This window comes from Eptatretus burgeri, chromosome 2 (assembly GCF_056783735.1).
Source record: "Eptatretus burgeri isolate ZD-2024b chromosome 2, Ebu_testis_v1, whole genome shotgun sequence".
NCBI classification, from domain to species: domain Eukaryota; kingdom Metazoa; phylum Chordata; class Myxini; order Myxiniformes; family Myxinidae; genus Eptatretus; species Eptatretus burgeri.
The window spans coordinates 156406754-156423275 of NC_140962.1; the positions used below are offsets into that span (position 1 = coordinate 156406754).

The window sequence follows — 16522 nt, forward strand, 5'->3', positions numbered from 1 at the left end:
GAGCTCATCAAGGAAGTCTCCTTCTCCTATATAAAACCCTCATTCGCTCCCAATTTGATTACGGCAGTCAGGCCTTTTGCCTTTTGCCTGACTTTTGCCAGTCAGGCCTTAAAAGCATGCCAATCTGTACCCTGCTTGCGGAGGCTGGCGATTTGCCCCGATCTCTCCGTTGGGAGGGGTCCAACTTGAGGTACTGGGCTAAGAGCACTTCCACCGGAGGCAACCACCCAGGTAAAGCACTGTTCTTGGACTGTTGGGTATAGCAAATTTTTGGCAAATCCTCCCTCTCTCCTCCATTCAGACTTGCCTGCAAGAGGGCAGCTAAAGAAATGGGTTTAGATTCTTTACCGACTAATCCCCCAAAAAAGTGCCATTTGGCCTTCCTGGACTCAAGAATTGCCTCGCATCCACCTGGATCTATGGTGTAAAATCAATAGGTACAATGTCGTTGTAACATGTAACACGGCCTGGAGCCAATCCTTACATGTCTATACAGATGGCTCCAAAGATCTGGTACTAGCGAGAACAGAGGCTGCTTTTTGTATTCCAGCAGCTGTTAAGCTGATAAAGTCCTCTAGCCTTTCTGAACATCTTTCAGCACTCTCTGCTGAACTCTTTGCTATTGTCTGGACCATCAAATAGATGACTGAATTCAATCCACAGAGTGCAGTTATTTTCTCTGATTCACTCTCTGGTCTAAAAGTGTTGGAGTCCCTACAGTCCAGATGTAGGGAGGACCTGGTTCTTGAAGTGCTTCACCTTCTTAACATGGCCTTTTGGAGGGGCACGGTCGTTGACTTGTGCTGGATCTCTTCAAATGTGGGCATTGGAGGCAACGAGACCTGCAATCAGGCAGCCAAACGGGCAGTAAGTTTTGATTGTGCAACCCCAATTTCTCTCGGCCCATCAGAACTCTCCAATCTCTCCAGGGTCCACATCAACAATAAATGGCAATCTCAGTGGGTGACTTACACCAAGGGTAGATCGTGCTTGAAGGTACACCCTGAGGTCACGTCCTCTGTCTCATTTCCTCTACTTTCCCATTGGGACTTGGGAATCCTCAACAGGCTCAGACTTGGACACTGTACTCTAAACGCCTATTTACACAGGATAGGATGGCATCCGACGGGGTTCTGAGAGCAGTGTAAGGTTCCCGAAGACCTGGAACACATTCTCATTCAATGCCCTCGGTATAGAGGACCCAGATCACGTCTTTTACATTGTGTCTGAGAGTTAGTGATCCCCTGTTCAGGCATACTGGATAGACTTTGCCAATTGAGCCAGAAACACCCTCGACTCTGCAAATCGGTCTTGGAATTAATGAAGGAAATGAGGCGAACAATATAAAGTCCCAAGCACTTTTATTTTTAGATCCTCATGGAGGATCTCCAAGTCTTACTCACGTTGTTCTTCTTGTGGACTTTTTTGTTTCACAACCTACAGTTTTCATTGAAACTTCCTAAAACTTGGCATATGTATGTAAAAATACCCTGCGCGGACAGTAACGATCTCCGATTTTGAAAATTCCTCCTACAAAAAAAGATATGACGTCAAAACATCTCCGCTAATGGAAATCGCCCAAAATATTATCTCCGAAACTAGGCAAGCTTTTTGAATTCTGTTTGCGGGAATCGAACAGGGCATCAGCAGAGATTAATTACCGCACATATGATACATCACTATGACGTCATATCAATTTTTATGACGTCACTCCTATTTTTTGACATTTTTTGTTTCACAACCCAGAGTTTTCATCTGATCTTCGTGAAGCTTGCCATGTATATGCAGAAAGCCCACACGCAGGCAGTAACCATCTTCGATTTTGGAAATTCTTCCTGGAAAAAAAGTTGACATCATAATATCGCCGCTAATGGAAATCGCCTATACCATTATCTCCGAAACTAGGCAAGCTGTTTGAATTTTGTTTGCGGGAATCAAGCCGGGCATTAGCACAGATAATTTATCGCAAACCTGATGCTTCACGATGACGTCATATCCGTTTTTATGACGTCATCATTAAGAGGACGAGGATCTGAGCTCATTCGAGGTTGTTTTTACTTTTATTTTTGTGTTTGGCGGTAGCCAATTAGTTTGGGTGCGTGGCGTTTTAGAGCCTCACGGCTCTGATAATGCCAGTAAGCAAATGAAGAAGAAGAGGATACAGAAGAAGAAGAAGAAGAAGAGGATACAGAAGAAGAAGAAGAAGAAGAGGATACAGAAGAAGAAAAAGAAGAAGAAGAAGAAGAAGAGGATACAGAAGAAGAAAAAGAAGAAGAAGAAGAAGAAGAGGATACAGAAGAAAAAGAAGAAGAAGAAGAAGAAGAAAAAGAAGAAGAAGAAGAAGAAGAAAAAGAAGAAGAAGAGGATACAGAAGAAGAAGAAGAAGAAGAAGAAGAAGAAGAAGAAGAAGAAGAAGAAGAAGAAGAAGAAGAAGAAGAAGAAGAAGAAGAAGAAGAAGAAGAAGAAGAAGAAGAAGAAGAAGAAGAAGAAGAAGAAGAAGAAGAAGAAGAAGAAGAAGAAGAAGAAGAAGAAGAAGAAGAAGAAGAAGAAGAAGAAGAAGAAGAAGAAGAAGAAGAAGAAGAAGAAGAAGAAGAAGAAGAAGAAGAAGAAGAAGAAGAAGAAGAAGAAGAAGAAGAAGAAGAAGAAGAAGAAGAAGAAGAAGAAGAAGAAGAAGAAGAAGAAGAAGAAGAAGAAGAAGAAGAAGAAGAAGAAGAAGAAGAAGAAGAAGAAGAAGAAGAAGAAGAAGAAGCACCAGTAGACAGACTAAACTCGAGTGGTTTATATTTGATTGTATATTTCAGGGCCTCTGGACAGTCTAAACTGGAATGGTTTTTATGGAATTTGCAAGAAAGTTGAAATTAAAATGAAGTCCAAATCTACACCCGATTTACGATAATAAAGCCAATCTTGCATATAGGCGCCAAATCAGAAATAAATCTCGGAATCTGAATTAATCTTTTATTTACTTCGAGGAAAAACCAGATGCCACAAGTGTTTGTCCCAAAATGGCGTCGTGATGGCTCAAGCTGAAAAACAAACATCTCCAGTGAAAGCTCAACGAAGCACTATCAATTATAATTATGAGAATATTACAAGCCAAACATTATTAGCTTGTTCAACTTGAAAGGGGCTTGGGTCATTGCAGGTCCTTTTCTGGTTGTTTGGTTCTGGTTGTTTGGTTCCGGTTGCTTTTCCTTATCAGCAGAGCACGACCCGCTGAGAACACCGTGGTTTATTTTCAAAGTCAAACACCGAAGCTAAAGTGAAACTTGGGCATCCACAGGCCGGCTATTTACAATTGGATTAGCTTTACACTCATCCGTTTAAGCGATTAATTGAAAGATGCTTTGTAAGACCTTTACTTAACTCTCTTAACCCTGGCGTGACCTTCTTAAGGTTCATATTTCACTCCCAAAACAATCACGAGATTAGACATGTACCAAGTGTCAGCAGAACAGCCACCCAGTAGTCAAAAGAAACCATCTCGAGGTCATCAGAACCACCACCCAATCATAATCAAAGCCATCCCCTTTCGTCAGTACCTCCACACTAAAATCAGCCAAGCCAGCAGTTAGCAGAACAACCCCAAGTCAGAATGACAAACCCAAATCAGAAGAGGTTAGGAGAATTACTTCCATTATCCCCAGTTATATGAGGACTCTGCAGTCAGATCAGCAATAAGTTCACTGATGCCCTGTTTTCTGTACATGAGCGAGACCCATGGGAGTGGAGTCTCCATACCACAAGCATCGTCTGGAGTCACTATTGATATCCAGGAAGCCAGAGGTTCCCCATAAAAAAACAATGTCATTCTCCAGAGTAACACAAGTGAATGTCATGCACCATAAAGATGTCTTGTTCTGGCATTTTGGAGAACGTCACCCGACCAGCTTTGTTATATCGTCCCGGGTGTACCATTATCACGCCAATATATACCTCTTGACGACGCTGATAATCTGTTCCAGCCAACACAGAGCTCCGATTTAAATACTCAGAGCACTCTGCGATGACATCCTGGAACGCTACTCGAAGGCCAGAATCAACAGAGTACAACTCACTGAACCTCCATTTGCACGGAAGGAGGAATGGTGCAAATACTATACCTCTGGTTTCCGACGAGACGTGAGTGACGGCGACACCCCCATGAGAAATAGAATAAACGTTTGTGAATGAATAGACCTACAATAATTTTGGCCTTGTTACCGATTTTCCAGCCAAATTGGCTGAATTGCAGATGTATAGTACATCGTGTGAAGCAGTGGGTTGCGCTGACGAGCAGACTGTGGACCCCTTTACGTGATTAAAAGGTATGATCTTGTAGTCTGTTTGAAGTTCTCCATTGGGAGCTCATGACAAATCCATGGTGGTTATACATCATATGAATCTCCATGAGCCACCCCTCCTGTATATATATATATATATATATATATATATATATATATATATATATATATATATATATATATATATATATATATATATATATATATATATATTGCAAAAAATTAGCCCGAATGGTGGCCGAGGACCTGCTGCATCTTGGGAGTTCTACATAATGTCTACACCAGTGGGTCTCAAGCTCTTTTTTCCCCCCTGTGGACCACTTGCTAATTGTTGAGGTTCTCAGCGGACCACTTAATAAACTCTTCTCTTTTTTTTTTGTTTTTTTTTGTTCCACAAATCGTATTTTAATATCAGTCACCTAACCTTTCTCATGTGATGGATGTGCCTGCTTTTGTTTCGAGCAAAGTTCTGGGAAGTTGCGTCTGATGTTTGTCAACTTTAGCCGAAGGTCAGGTGCAGCATTCATCCTGATTATGTCTTGCACAGGTACGTATAAGCAAATGGCATCGGAAAATGCAATGCTTTGTCTGCAAGTTATGGGTAGTCTCCAGTTCTTTGAATCCAAAAACTCAAATAGGAAAAGTTTTTTTTTAATACCTGACATTAATACTTCGTCACAAGAAAGCTCCAACAAGCACTCTGGTACCTTATTGGAGAAACCAAAGGGCAGTCACTGATTTAACGCCCAAAATAATTGCTTTTCCAGTTGTTTGGTTTGGTTTCGACTGGAAAGTAATCTTCAAATTGTTTCTTGAGAGCAACACGATGTTCTTCGATGTCATTTTGTTTTTTTGTGAATAACCAGTTCATTTTACAGGGCAAAGTATGGATATCCTCGATTGTTTCACAACCTTTCTGCAGACCACCTCATTGGAGCTCACGGAGCAGTGGTGGTCCGCGGACCACAGGTTGGGAACCACTGGTCTATACCATGTCAGGGACAGCTGGCTTCAAGAGTTTGAAGGGCAGTATGTTTGATAATGGACCGGACGGCACTTTTAGTCGGAATCCTGGATTGAACCCATAATCAGGAAGCTTACGATGCCGAGCGAGCTCTGACATGATAGATGAGGCACTAATATTTATTTATCCCAATACTTGTACCAGATTATTACAAAATGCATTTTCCATGACAACCGATTGATAGGAAAACCGGGAATCCATTTTGGAGCCATGCTTGTAACGTTTCCTCCAGTCGCTGGAGCCACGAACTTGGCTCGGTAGAGTGCAGGGCATGGCGGGTTGTGGGGGATTAAACCCACTAGCCTCCATGAGATCAGACACGAAACGGGATGCTGCTGGAGAAACTCGATCCCTGAGGAATGTGGAAGTGAATTTGCTGCGAAAGAAGTTGTTGTTTGCAAACCGGCAGGTGTTCTGAGTGAGAGTGGCCGTGATCCAAGGACTTACCCCCGACAACAGGATGGAGCGATCAGATGGTGTGCCAACATGGCAACGCTCCTCCTAAAGCACTCTCTTCGTGCCGTCGTGCACGACCCCCTCGGTTTTTTGCATTGAGGCACGAGGCAAACTAAGTGCCATCTTGACCTTTTGAGACATAGATGATGAGGTGCTAAAGCAGTCTTGACATAAACGTTTCCTGTCATGAAGATGAGGATGTCGTCACACCACGTTCATTAAATACATCTCCTCTGTCAACGCTCTTCAAGGAGGTCCCTCCTCCTCCTCCTCTCCTCCTCACACATCATTTAACTGTAATTAATTAAATGCATCTCCTCCATCAGTGATCTTCAATCAGGCTTCAAGTCCTCCTTGCACATCCATGGCAAGCGACGTGCTCCTCTTGATGACTTCCACTCTACCTTTCAAGGTTGAAGTCTTCCTCAAAAGCATTTCAGCATCACTCACATTGGTAGTCCCTCTTTCCCTGCCAATGAAGACCCTTTCTCTATTATTGCACCATACACAAATTATGTGGTCCCTCTTATAGTCAGTTTGAGGTCCCTCATTTATGTGATGTGATCCCTCTTATAGTCTGTTTGGGGTCCCTCATTCTTCTCCGTCTCTCTATCCCTCACCGCAACTTACTACAGACAGACTATTTTAGCATCAATTTTAACTTTTATGGAAACAAATCACAAACCAGTTCACTTTCAGCAAGACACATACACCAGGATGCTCTCTGAAGACCAATTGGCATGCCCCAAGCTAACCAAGTGGTGTCATGCTGAGATCGTCTGCCCTGAGTCTGGGAGGTTGGGATTCGAACCCCATCCGAGTCGTACCAAATATGTTAAAATGATACAAACTGGTCAAGCCTTTCCATTTGGAGCCTTGCAACTCCAGCAGGTATACAGGTGGAGATGAGATCACATCATTCATTGCACACTTCCCGCGCAAATACAGCGTTAACTACCAAAGATATTTATTTATACGTCGGATTACTTGTGCGGGAAGTTTTTGGAACCTTCCAGCTTGGATTACAGCAGCAGGCTCGAGGGTGATTATAATTTGGACCAAAACAGACGAACAAGATGCCGGTTTACGCACCGTCGTTGCGGAAGGATACACAGAGACGCCTGTACTGTACAGTAATAAACAGCTGGAATGGCGTGGAAACAATGAGCCGATTGTCACTCCCTTTCAGGGTATCGTGAGCCGAGGGTCCGAGTTCCGAGGGCTCTGGCCTGCCGGGCCGTGCCAAGTCCCACGGGCAGCATCACGTGACCGAGGAAAACTTGGCCGAGCGTAAGGAGAAACACCCCGGAGATTTACTTGCAGATCGCAAATCTGGCGAAAACCTGAATATTCCACGATCGCGTCAGGGGGGAAAAAAACAAAACATAAAAAACGAGAAAAGAAATGAAATAAACCGCATGGGCATGAATTATGGGAACGGATTGAAACGTCCGCAGTCATAAGCAATCGAAGGGATATTTCATCACCGAGCGCTTAATGAACATTGCATGTTTCCCGCGCATTTGATGCTAAGAGAAACACGTGCGGAGCCGCAAGAAAAAGTTCCCAAAAGTTAATCCAAGGGATTACGGACCAAAAGCGCTGCACTCGCCTCTCCCTTTGTTGTGTGTGGCTCGTACTCGGAGAAGGTGGGATTGCAGAATCAAAAAACAACATGGGACTAAAAAAGAAAAGTACAAACTTTTTGCACAACCAAAGAGAGGATGTCCAAGTGGAGGGAAACCACAATGTGAGGGGATGGTTGTTGCTCCAGTTTGTACAAAAAAACCCGAAGGAAAGTGAACGCGACGCCCAGAGATGGCCCCGAGATGTTTGGTTTAGCTGCGCAGCTGCAATTAATTGCACGTTTAAATTAAGCTCGTAATGCAGTCACGTGACCTGGAGAACTTAACTGCTTCGAGTGAGCCATGGAAAACGTCTTTGGACTGACTCTGACTCTCTCTCCCTGACTCTCTCCTCTCTCCTCTCCCTCTCTCCTCTCTATCTCCTCTCCTCTCTCCTCTCTCCTCTCTCCTCTCTCCTCTCTCTCTCTCTCCTCTCTCTCTCCTCTCTCTCTCCTCTCTCCCTCTTCTCTCTCTCTCCTCTCTCTCCTCTCTCCTCTCTCCTCTCTCTCCTCTCTCTCTCCTCTCTCTCTCCTCTCTCTCTCCTCTCTCTCTCCTCTCTCTCCTCTCTTGACTCTGACTCTCTCTCTCCCTCTCTCTCTCTCTCTGACTCTCTCTCTCTCTGACTCTGACTCTGACTCTCTCTCTCTCTGACTCTGACTCTCTCTCTCTCTCTCTGACTCTGACTCTCTCTCTGACTCTGACTCTCTCTCTCTCTCTGACTCTGTCTCTCTCTCTGTCTCTGACTCTCTCTCTCTCTGTCTCTGACTCTCACTCTGACTCTGACTCTCTCTCTGACTCTGACTCTCTCTCTCTCTCTCTCTCTCTGACTCTCTCTCTCTGACTCTGACTCTCTCTCTCTGACTCTGACTCTCTCTCCCTGACTCTCTCTCTCCCTGACTCTCTCTCTCTCTCTCTCTGACTCTGACTCTCTCTCTCTGACTCTCTCTCTCTGACTCTCTCTCTCTGACTCTGACTCTCTGACTCTGACTCTGACTCTGACTCTCTGACTCTGACTCTCTCTCTCTCTCTCTCTCTCTCTCTACAAAATTGAGGTTGTGGATTGGTGTTCAGAGAGCTTATGGGACTTTTTTGACGATGGATGGTTGCGAGCTAGCTGATTATCCCGATGGCCATCAAATCAGGTAGCTAGTTAGCAGAAGGAATTTCAGCTCTCTTTCTTTTTCAGCATCCTTTCACTTGATTGCTAACCTATGGACACAGTCGAGGTTGTGGACGTGTGTTCAGAGAGCTTCTGGGATTTTGCGATGATGGACGGTTGCCAGCGAGCTGATTATCTAGATGGCCGTTGAAGAAGGCCGTCAGTTCGCCAAATGATTTCTTCAGCTCTCTCCCTCTCTCTTTGTTGGCACCTTTTGACTCAACTGATGACCTACGGACAAAATTGAGGTTGTGGACCTGTGTTCGGAGAGCTTCTGGGATATTTTGATAATGGACTTTTGCTAGCTAGCCGATTATCCCGATGGCCATCCAATAAGGCAGCCAATTTGCAGCAGGAATTCTTCACCTCTCTCTCGCTCTCTCTCTCTCTCTCTCATTCTCTCTCTCTCTCATTCTCTCTCTCTCTCTCTCTCTCCTCTCTCCTCTCTCCTCTCTCCTCTCTCTCTCTCTCTCTCTCTTTCTCTCTCTCTCTCTTTCTCTCTTTCTCTCTTTCTCTCTTTCTCTCTTTCTCTCTTTCTCTCTTTCTCTCTTTCTCTCTTTCTCTCTTTCTCTCTTTCTCTCTTTCTCTCTTTCTCTCTTTCTTTTTCTCCCTCTCTCTCAGAGCAAGACCCTCTTGAAGCCACCCTACCACGCGCCTAATCCTCTCGCCATATTCCTCGTGCCATTTGCGATCCCGCAACGTCGTACTCCAACTGCTTGTGACCGTTGTGTAAAGCTCGTGTACACTCACTAATGCGGCACGTTATCCATTTAACCGCCTCCGAGACGCCTCCCTCGGCCTGGGAATCAGAGAATGGGCACAGGGCGCACATTACGGAGCACTTCTCCCTGCACGGAGTGTCCCCAAAGGGCCTGAGCGCTTAAACAAAGCAGATACATATGGGATTTTACGGGAACCGAGAACCCTCGGGCTTCGCTCAGAACTGGAGGCATCAGCGCACAGGAATGTGTCGGACTCGGCGGCAGCTGCTGATGCCTGGGCCCTACATGGCCCATTGGCCCCCCGTGCCTTCCCGACGAGCACCGTATTACTTGGTAGTGGTAGTATCGTTTTGAGTCCGAAATAGAGTACGAGCATGGCGAAACCATGAGCTTGACTTCCAAAACATTATCAGCATGGTCATACCAGCACAACTACCAACAAGATCATGATGATGATGATAATCATCATCATCATCATCATCATCATGATCAGGGGTCTCCAACCTTTTTGGGCGGAAGGCCGCACCCAAAAAAAGGACGCTAAATTCCGAAAAAAAATAGAATATAATTAATATGCGGAAATTTAAACAAAAATTAGTGCTGAATATATTTTTCTTGCCAATGGATATGACAAATGAATAATCGTGTTAAAAACACGTGTCTAATATGAATCAAAATCATAATAAAAAATTACAGAACGCTTTGATCATTTACCCTGACAAATTGGCAGTATTGCGGGCCCATTGTAATGTAAACTTAATGTGGCACTGCGGGCCGCATAAATCCGTCTAAGGGGCCGCATGTGGCCCGCGGGCCGCAGGTTGGAGACCCCTGATAATGATCATCATCATCATCAGCCATTTTTCACTCCATTGCAGGAAGGTCCATCTCTGTAACCTCATTTTGGGGTATTGGCATTCTCATTGTACCAGCCGAGTTCAGGATGGTGAGACAGAGAGAGAGAGAGACAGCGAGACAGAGAGAGAGAGAGACAGCGAGAGAGAGAGAGAGACAGAGAAACAGAGAGAGAGAGAGAGAGAGAGAGAGAGACAGAGAAACAGAGAGAGAGAGAGACAGAGAGAGAGAGAGAGAGAGAGAGAGAGAGAGACAGAGAAACAGAGAGAGAGAGAGACAGAGAGAGAGAGAGAGAGAGAGAGAGAGAGAGAGAGAGAGAGAGAGAGAGAGAGAGAGAGAGAGAGAGAGAGAGAGAGAGAGAGAGAGAGAGAGAGAGAGAGAAACAGAGAGAGAGAGAGAGAGAGAGAGAGAGAGAGAGAGAGAGAGAGAGAGAGAGAGAGAGAGAGAGAGAGAGAGAGAGAGAGAGAGAGAGAGAGAGAGAGAGAGAGAAACACAGAGAGAGAGAGAGAGAGAGAGAGAGAGAGAGAGAGAAACACAGAGAGAGAGAGAGAGAGAGAGAGAGAGAGAGAGAGAGAGAGAGAGAGAGAAACACAGAGAGAGAGAGAGAGAGAGAGAGAGAGAGAGAGAGAGAGAGAGAGAGAGAGAGAGAGAGAGAGAGAGAGAGAGAGAGAGAGAGAGAGAGAGAGAGGTGGAGAGAGAGAGAGGTGGAGAGAGAGAGAGGTGGAGAGAGAGAGAGAGAGACAGCGAGAGAGAGAGACAGAGATACAGCGAGAGAGAGACAGTGAGACAGAGACAGAGACAGAGACAGAGACAGAGACAGAGAGAGAGAGAGAGAGAGCAGGAATTTGTAATTTGTTCATGGTGCCGGTGATAGCTCGCCGACTCTTTGCAAAGGACACCATGGGATCTTTAATATCCACAGATTAATGCTAGCAGACAGGACGTCCAGCTTCCCGTCCTATCCGAGGAACAACACACACATTGATGAACCAAACTGCCTGTAAAACACCAGGATGGGAGTTTATAGTTGGGTCAGGATTCGAACACAGGCAGCAGCTTAGAGGTGTGTGTTTGTACCACTGGTGTCTCGGCTATCCTGGCAATCCTACTAGCATGAGCATACAAAGATAACTACCCATAAAACAAGCTGCATCAGTACATATTAGCAAAACTATCAATAACAAAATCAGCATGGTTACTGGAACTACCAACAAAAGGTGGCCTACTGTAAAATAAGCACCAGTTCGAGCACTTCAAACAACATAGCTACCATCATGGGCAAAAGTACCAGTATGTTTTATACAATAACGACAAAGAGAACGAGACTGGGTACACACTACCGATACCAGCGTGCATCCATAATCCCAACACTACAAATGGTATAACTACTACTGGAATGTCCACCATCAGATCCCTTTGTGCAGTTGGCCGCACGAGATTCCCTCTTCACAGCCCTCTATCCCAAGCATCACTTCTTAGCATCACCACTTCTCCGTAACGTAATCCCAAAATGAGTACCAACAAAAGTACCAGCATGCGTAGCAGCATGAGTCCAACTAGGTCGACGAAAAGGCACAAGAAAAGTTACTACAACTGCCATTCTCAATTCCACCTTAAATGATATCACCTGCAGTCACATGAACACCACCTTGAATGATATCACCTGCAGTCACATGAACACCACCTTGAATGATATCACCTGCAGTCATACGATTACCACCTTGAATGATATCACCTGCAGTCACATGATTACCACCTTGAATGATAGCACCTGCAGTCACATGAACACCACCTTGAATGATATCACCTGCAGTCACATGAACACCACCTTGAATGATAGCACCTGCAGTCACATGAACACCACCTTGAATGATATCACCTGCAGTCATACGATTACCACCTTGAATGATATCAACTGCAGTCATACGATTACCACCTTGAATGATAGCACCTGCAGTCACATGAACACCACCTTGAATGATAGCACCTGCAGTCACATGAACACCACCTTGAATGGTATCACCTGCAGTAGCATGAACACCACCTTGAATGATATCACCTGCAGTAGCATGAACACCACCTTGAATGATATCACCTGCAGTCACATGAACACCACCTTGAAGGATATCACCTGCAGTCACATGATTACCACCTTGAATGGTATCACCTGCAGTCACATGAACACCACCTTGAATGATATCACCTGCAGTCACATGAACACCACCTTGAAGGATATCACCTGCAGTCACATGAACACCACCTTGAATGATATCACCTGCAGTCACATGAACACCACCTTGAATGATATCACCTGCAGTCATATGATTACCACCTTGAATTATAGCACCTGCAGTCACATGAACACCACCTTAAATGATATCACCTGCAGTCATATGAACACCACCTTGAATGATATCACCTGCAGTCATATGATTACCACCTTGAATTATAGCACCTGCAGTCACATGAACACCACCTTAAATGATAGCAACTGCAGTCATATGAACACCACCTTGAATGATATCACCTACAGTCACATGAACACCACATTGAATGATAGCACCTGCAGTCATGAACACCACCTTGAGTGATATCACCTGCAGTCATATTAATGCCACCTTGAGTGATATCACCTGCAGTCGTATGAATACCACCTTGAATGATATCACCTGCAGTCATGAACACCACCTTGAGTGATATCACCTGCAGTCATATGAATACCACCTTGAATGATATCACCTGCAGTCATGAACACCACCTTGAGTGATATCACCCGCAGTCATATGAATACCACCTGCAGTCGTATGAACACCACCTTGAATGATAGCAAAGCAATACCACCTCATGCATTGACATATCTTAGCACTTCTCACGTATTGAAAGGTATTGATGGTACTCACACATCGAAAGGTATTGATTGTGCTCATCTATTGACAGATCTTGGTGGTGCTCATGTGTTGAAATGTATTGGTGGTGCTCACAGCCATGACCGCAGCAAGTGGTCCCCGTGTCACGACACATGCCATGAGATGGACAACTCGCAGTTGCGCGGAATTATGCACGAGGAGGAAGCGCCGAGCTCAGGATTGTTTTCGCGCGTAATTGCACCTCGAGTGTGCTTTGAATCAAACGAACCAACGCAAATTGCTCGAGCACGTGGCGTGCACAGCGTGCCAGTGAGTACCGCACCCAGGCACGTCGATGTACGCACTTGCTCACTGCATCTACGCAGGCACGGGGTGCTTCCAGGTTACAAATTTAAGGGGTCGCCAGCATAAAGGGGTCTTTCACATGGTGAGAACACCTGCAGTCGTATGAATACCACCACTCAACCGGTCAGGACAGCCTCCTTAATGCCTTGATGATTGAATAAAATGTTTGGCATCAGCCGTGTAGTTAATGTAACGTGCCACTAAGGTTGTGACGTAAGTACGGATGATATATTAATACATGTATGGACAGATTAATTTACTCATGGCTAGATGGATGGATATATGAAGGAATTAAGAGTTGGAAGGAAAAATGAATAGTGATTGATGGAGCATGAATGATTGGATGAAGGACCTACTTATGGATGGATGAATAGATAGATGGATTACATGACAGATGGAATGAGGGACTGATGGGTGATTGGACTTGAGTGATGCACGAGTAGAGATGGATGAAGTTATTTATGAAAGGACAAACGGATTAGATAGATCAATTGATCGATTTCTGGATGAATGAACTAACTTATGGATGGACCAACTGATGGATGTATAGAGGGATGCATTGACTTGTGGACTCATGGATGGAGTTCATTGAGGATGGTGCAGCCATATGCTGTCAGCGCAAGGACCCATAATCACACTAGTAGCTGGCTGTCTGCCATTAGAGGAGTCACTATTGAAGAAGTCACAGTTCTCATGAGAGGAGTCACTATTGAAGGAGTCACAGTTTTCATTGGATAAGTCAACATTGGAGGAGTCACTATTGGAGGAGTCATTGTTACAGGAATCACAGTTCCCATTGGAGCAGTCACTTTTAGAGGACTCACAGTTCCCATTAAAAGAGTCATGTTCCCATTATTGGAGTCGCTATTAGAGGAGTCATGTTCCCATTGGAGGAGTCACTATAAGAGGAGTCATGTTCCTATTAGAGGAGTCATTATTGGAAGAGTCACAGTTCTTATTAGAGGAGTCACAGTTCTTATTAGAGGAGTCAAAGTTCTTATTAGAGGAGTCACAGTTCCCATTAAGGGAATCATGTTTCCATTAGAGGAGTCATTATTGGAGGAAACACAATTGAAGGAGTCTCAGTTCCCATTAGAAGAATCATTATTAGAGTAATCATTGTTTCCATTAGAGGAGTCAATTTAGAGGAAACACAATTGCAGGAGTTTCAGTTCCCATTGGAGGAGTCATGTTCCCATTAGAGGAGTCAATATTAGAGGAAACACAATTTAAGGAGTTTCAGTTCCCATTGGAGGAGTCATGTTCCCATTCGAGGAGTCACTATTGGAGGAGTCACAGTTACCATTAGAGGAGTTCCTATGAGATGAGTCACAGCTCCCATTTGAGGAGTCACTATTAGAGGAATCATGATTAGGGGAGTCATGTTCCCATTAGAGGAGTTATTATTACAAGAGTCACAGTTGCCATTTGAGGGGTCACCATAAGAGGAGTCACAATTCTCATGAGAGGAGTTACTATTGGAGGGGTATATTCCCATTAGAGGAGTCATGTTCCCATTAGAAGAGTCACTATTGGAGGAGTCACAATTCCCATTGGAGGGGTCACTATTAGAGGAGTCACTATTACATGAGTCATGTTCACATTAGAGGAGTCACAGTTCTCATTCAAAGAGTCACAGTTCCCATTCGAGGAATTATGAGAGGAGTCACAGTTCCCATTAGAGGAGTCACTATAAGAGGGTCACAATTCTCATGAGACGAGTTACTATTGGAGGGGTATGTTCCCATTAGAGGAGTCACAGTTCCCATTGAGGAGCGACTATTAGATGTATCATGGTTCTCATTAGATGGTTCATTATTGGAGGAGTCACAGTTCCCATTAGAGGAGTGGCTAATGGAGGAGTCACAGTTCACATGAGAGTCTCTACTGCACGAATCCCAGTCACCATCAGAGGAGTCACAATGCGAGAAGTCACTGTTTCCATCAGAGGACACACTACGAGAACAATCATAATCACTGTTAGAGGAGTCACTACTAGTAACCACAGTTCCCATTAGAGGAGTCCCTGCTGTAGTTTGAGAAAATACCATCTGGCTTGAAGTCCTGGGAAACTGATTCCACATCCTTAAGATACCACGAAGTGCATCACCTGTGCGCGTAACTCGAAGGTACATTGTTGCACTCTCCACCCCTGCCTCCCCCCTTTCCCATCAAGTCCAATCTTCTGGATGCATTTGAGTGCTGCATACAGCGGGTGTGCCTCACATGCTGTTGATTGCAGGAAATGGGTTCCTCGATCCCGACACTGGCCTGAAGGGCTCAGGAGGCTTTGACATGCACCGCCCGCTCGGAAACAGCCATTTCAGGGGGAATTCAATATGAAAGAGAAAGAGTGCAGATGCTGAACCGGTACATGGCCACGGTGCATGGATGAGTATTTAAGTAAACACAAAGGTATGTACCTGTGCCATGCAAACACACTGTAAATGGACAAGACAAGCTGCCATGCTGGCACTTGTTTTTCAGGAAATTGGAAAATGGGGTCCAAAGCTCGGTTACCACGTGCCTTGTGTGTCTGGGGGAAATTGCTTTCTCTGAGTTACCCCTCTGTAGGAGATGGTCTACATGAGTAGATCAGCAACTGGGACAAACTTTTATCAAAGCATTTGTTTACAAATGGAGAAACACATGTTATGATCTTTGGACATCATGTGGTTTGTTTGGCTGTCGATGTGTGGGTCCTCTGTTAAATCATAAAGCCCTGAAACAGAAAGCCATAAATTACAGGTGGTCATTCGATACAGGTGACAATGTAGTTCCCAAAATACTGTTTGTAGTTCTTGAGGATCCGTGTTCAAAATTGAAGGCACCACCAACTATTATAGCTGTCAAGTAAGAGAGGATCAGGTCGACTGATCGACCACTGAGTGGTCTTCATCTGGGACTGTGCAGGCATTATGTGCTTGGTGTAAGTATCCTCCAAATGAGGAAGAGCCGCAAAGTGACTTTGTGGTCAGTGTCTCCTACACGGCCTTCAGAAAGTATTCACATCCCTCAACTTTTGTCACATTTGGTTGTATTACAGCTTGAATTTAAAATGGATTAAATTTAAATCTTTTGTCACTAATCGACACAAAATACCCCATAATGACAATGTGAAAACGTGTTTTTAGAAACTTTTACAAATCGATGAAAAATTAAAACCTGAAATGTCTTGCATCAATA

General features: G+C 44.6%; 2 protein-coding genes across 3 annotated transcripts in view; one reads left to right on the forward strand and one right to left on the reverse strand.

Moving 5' to 3' along the window:
- LOC147033660 (homeobox protein BarH-like 1) overlaps positions 1-11737 on the reverse strand; it is a 68103-nt gene extending 56366 nt beyond the window's left edge. Inside the window, exon 1 of the mRNA XM_085871730.1 lies at positions 11655-11737. Coding sequence (XP_085727856.1) covers positions 11655-11724 — 70 coding nt within the window. The 5' untranslated portion in view covers positions 11725-11737. The remainder of the gene's footprint in view (positions 1-11654) is intronic.
- LOC147033655 (tubulin alpha chain-like) overlaps positions 1-16522 on the forward strand; it is a 497880-nt gene that overhangs the window by 298407 nt on the left and 182951 nt on the right. The window lies entirely within an intron of this gene.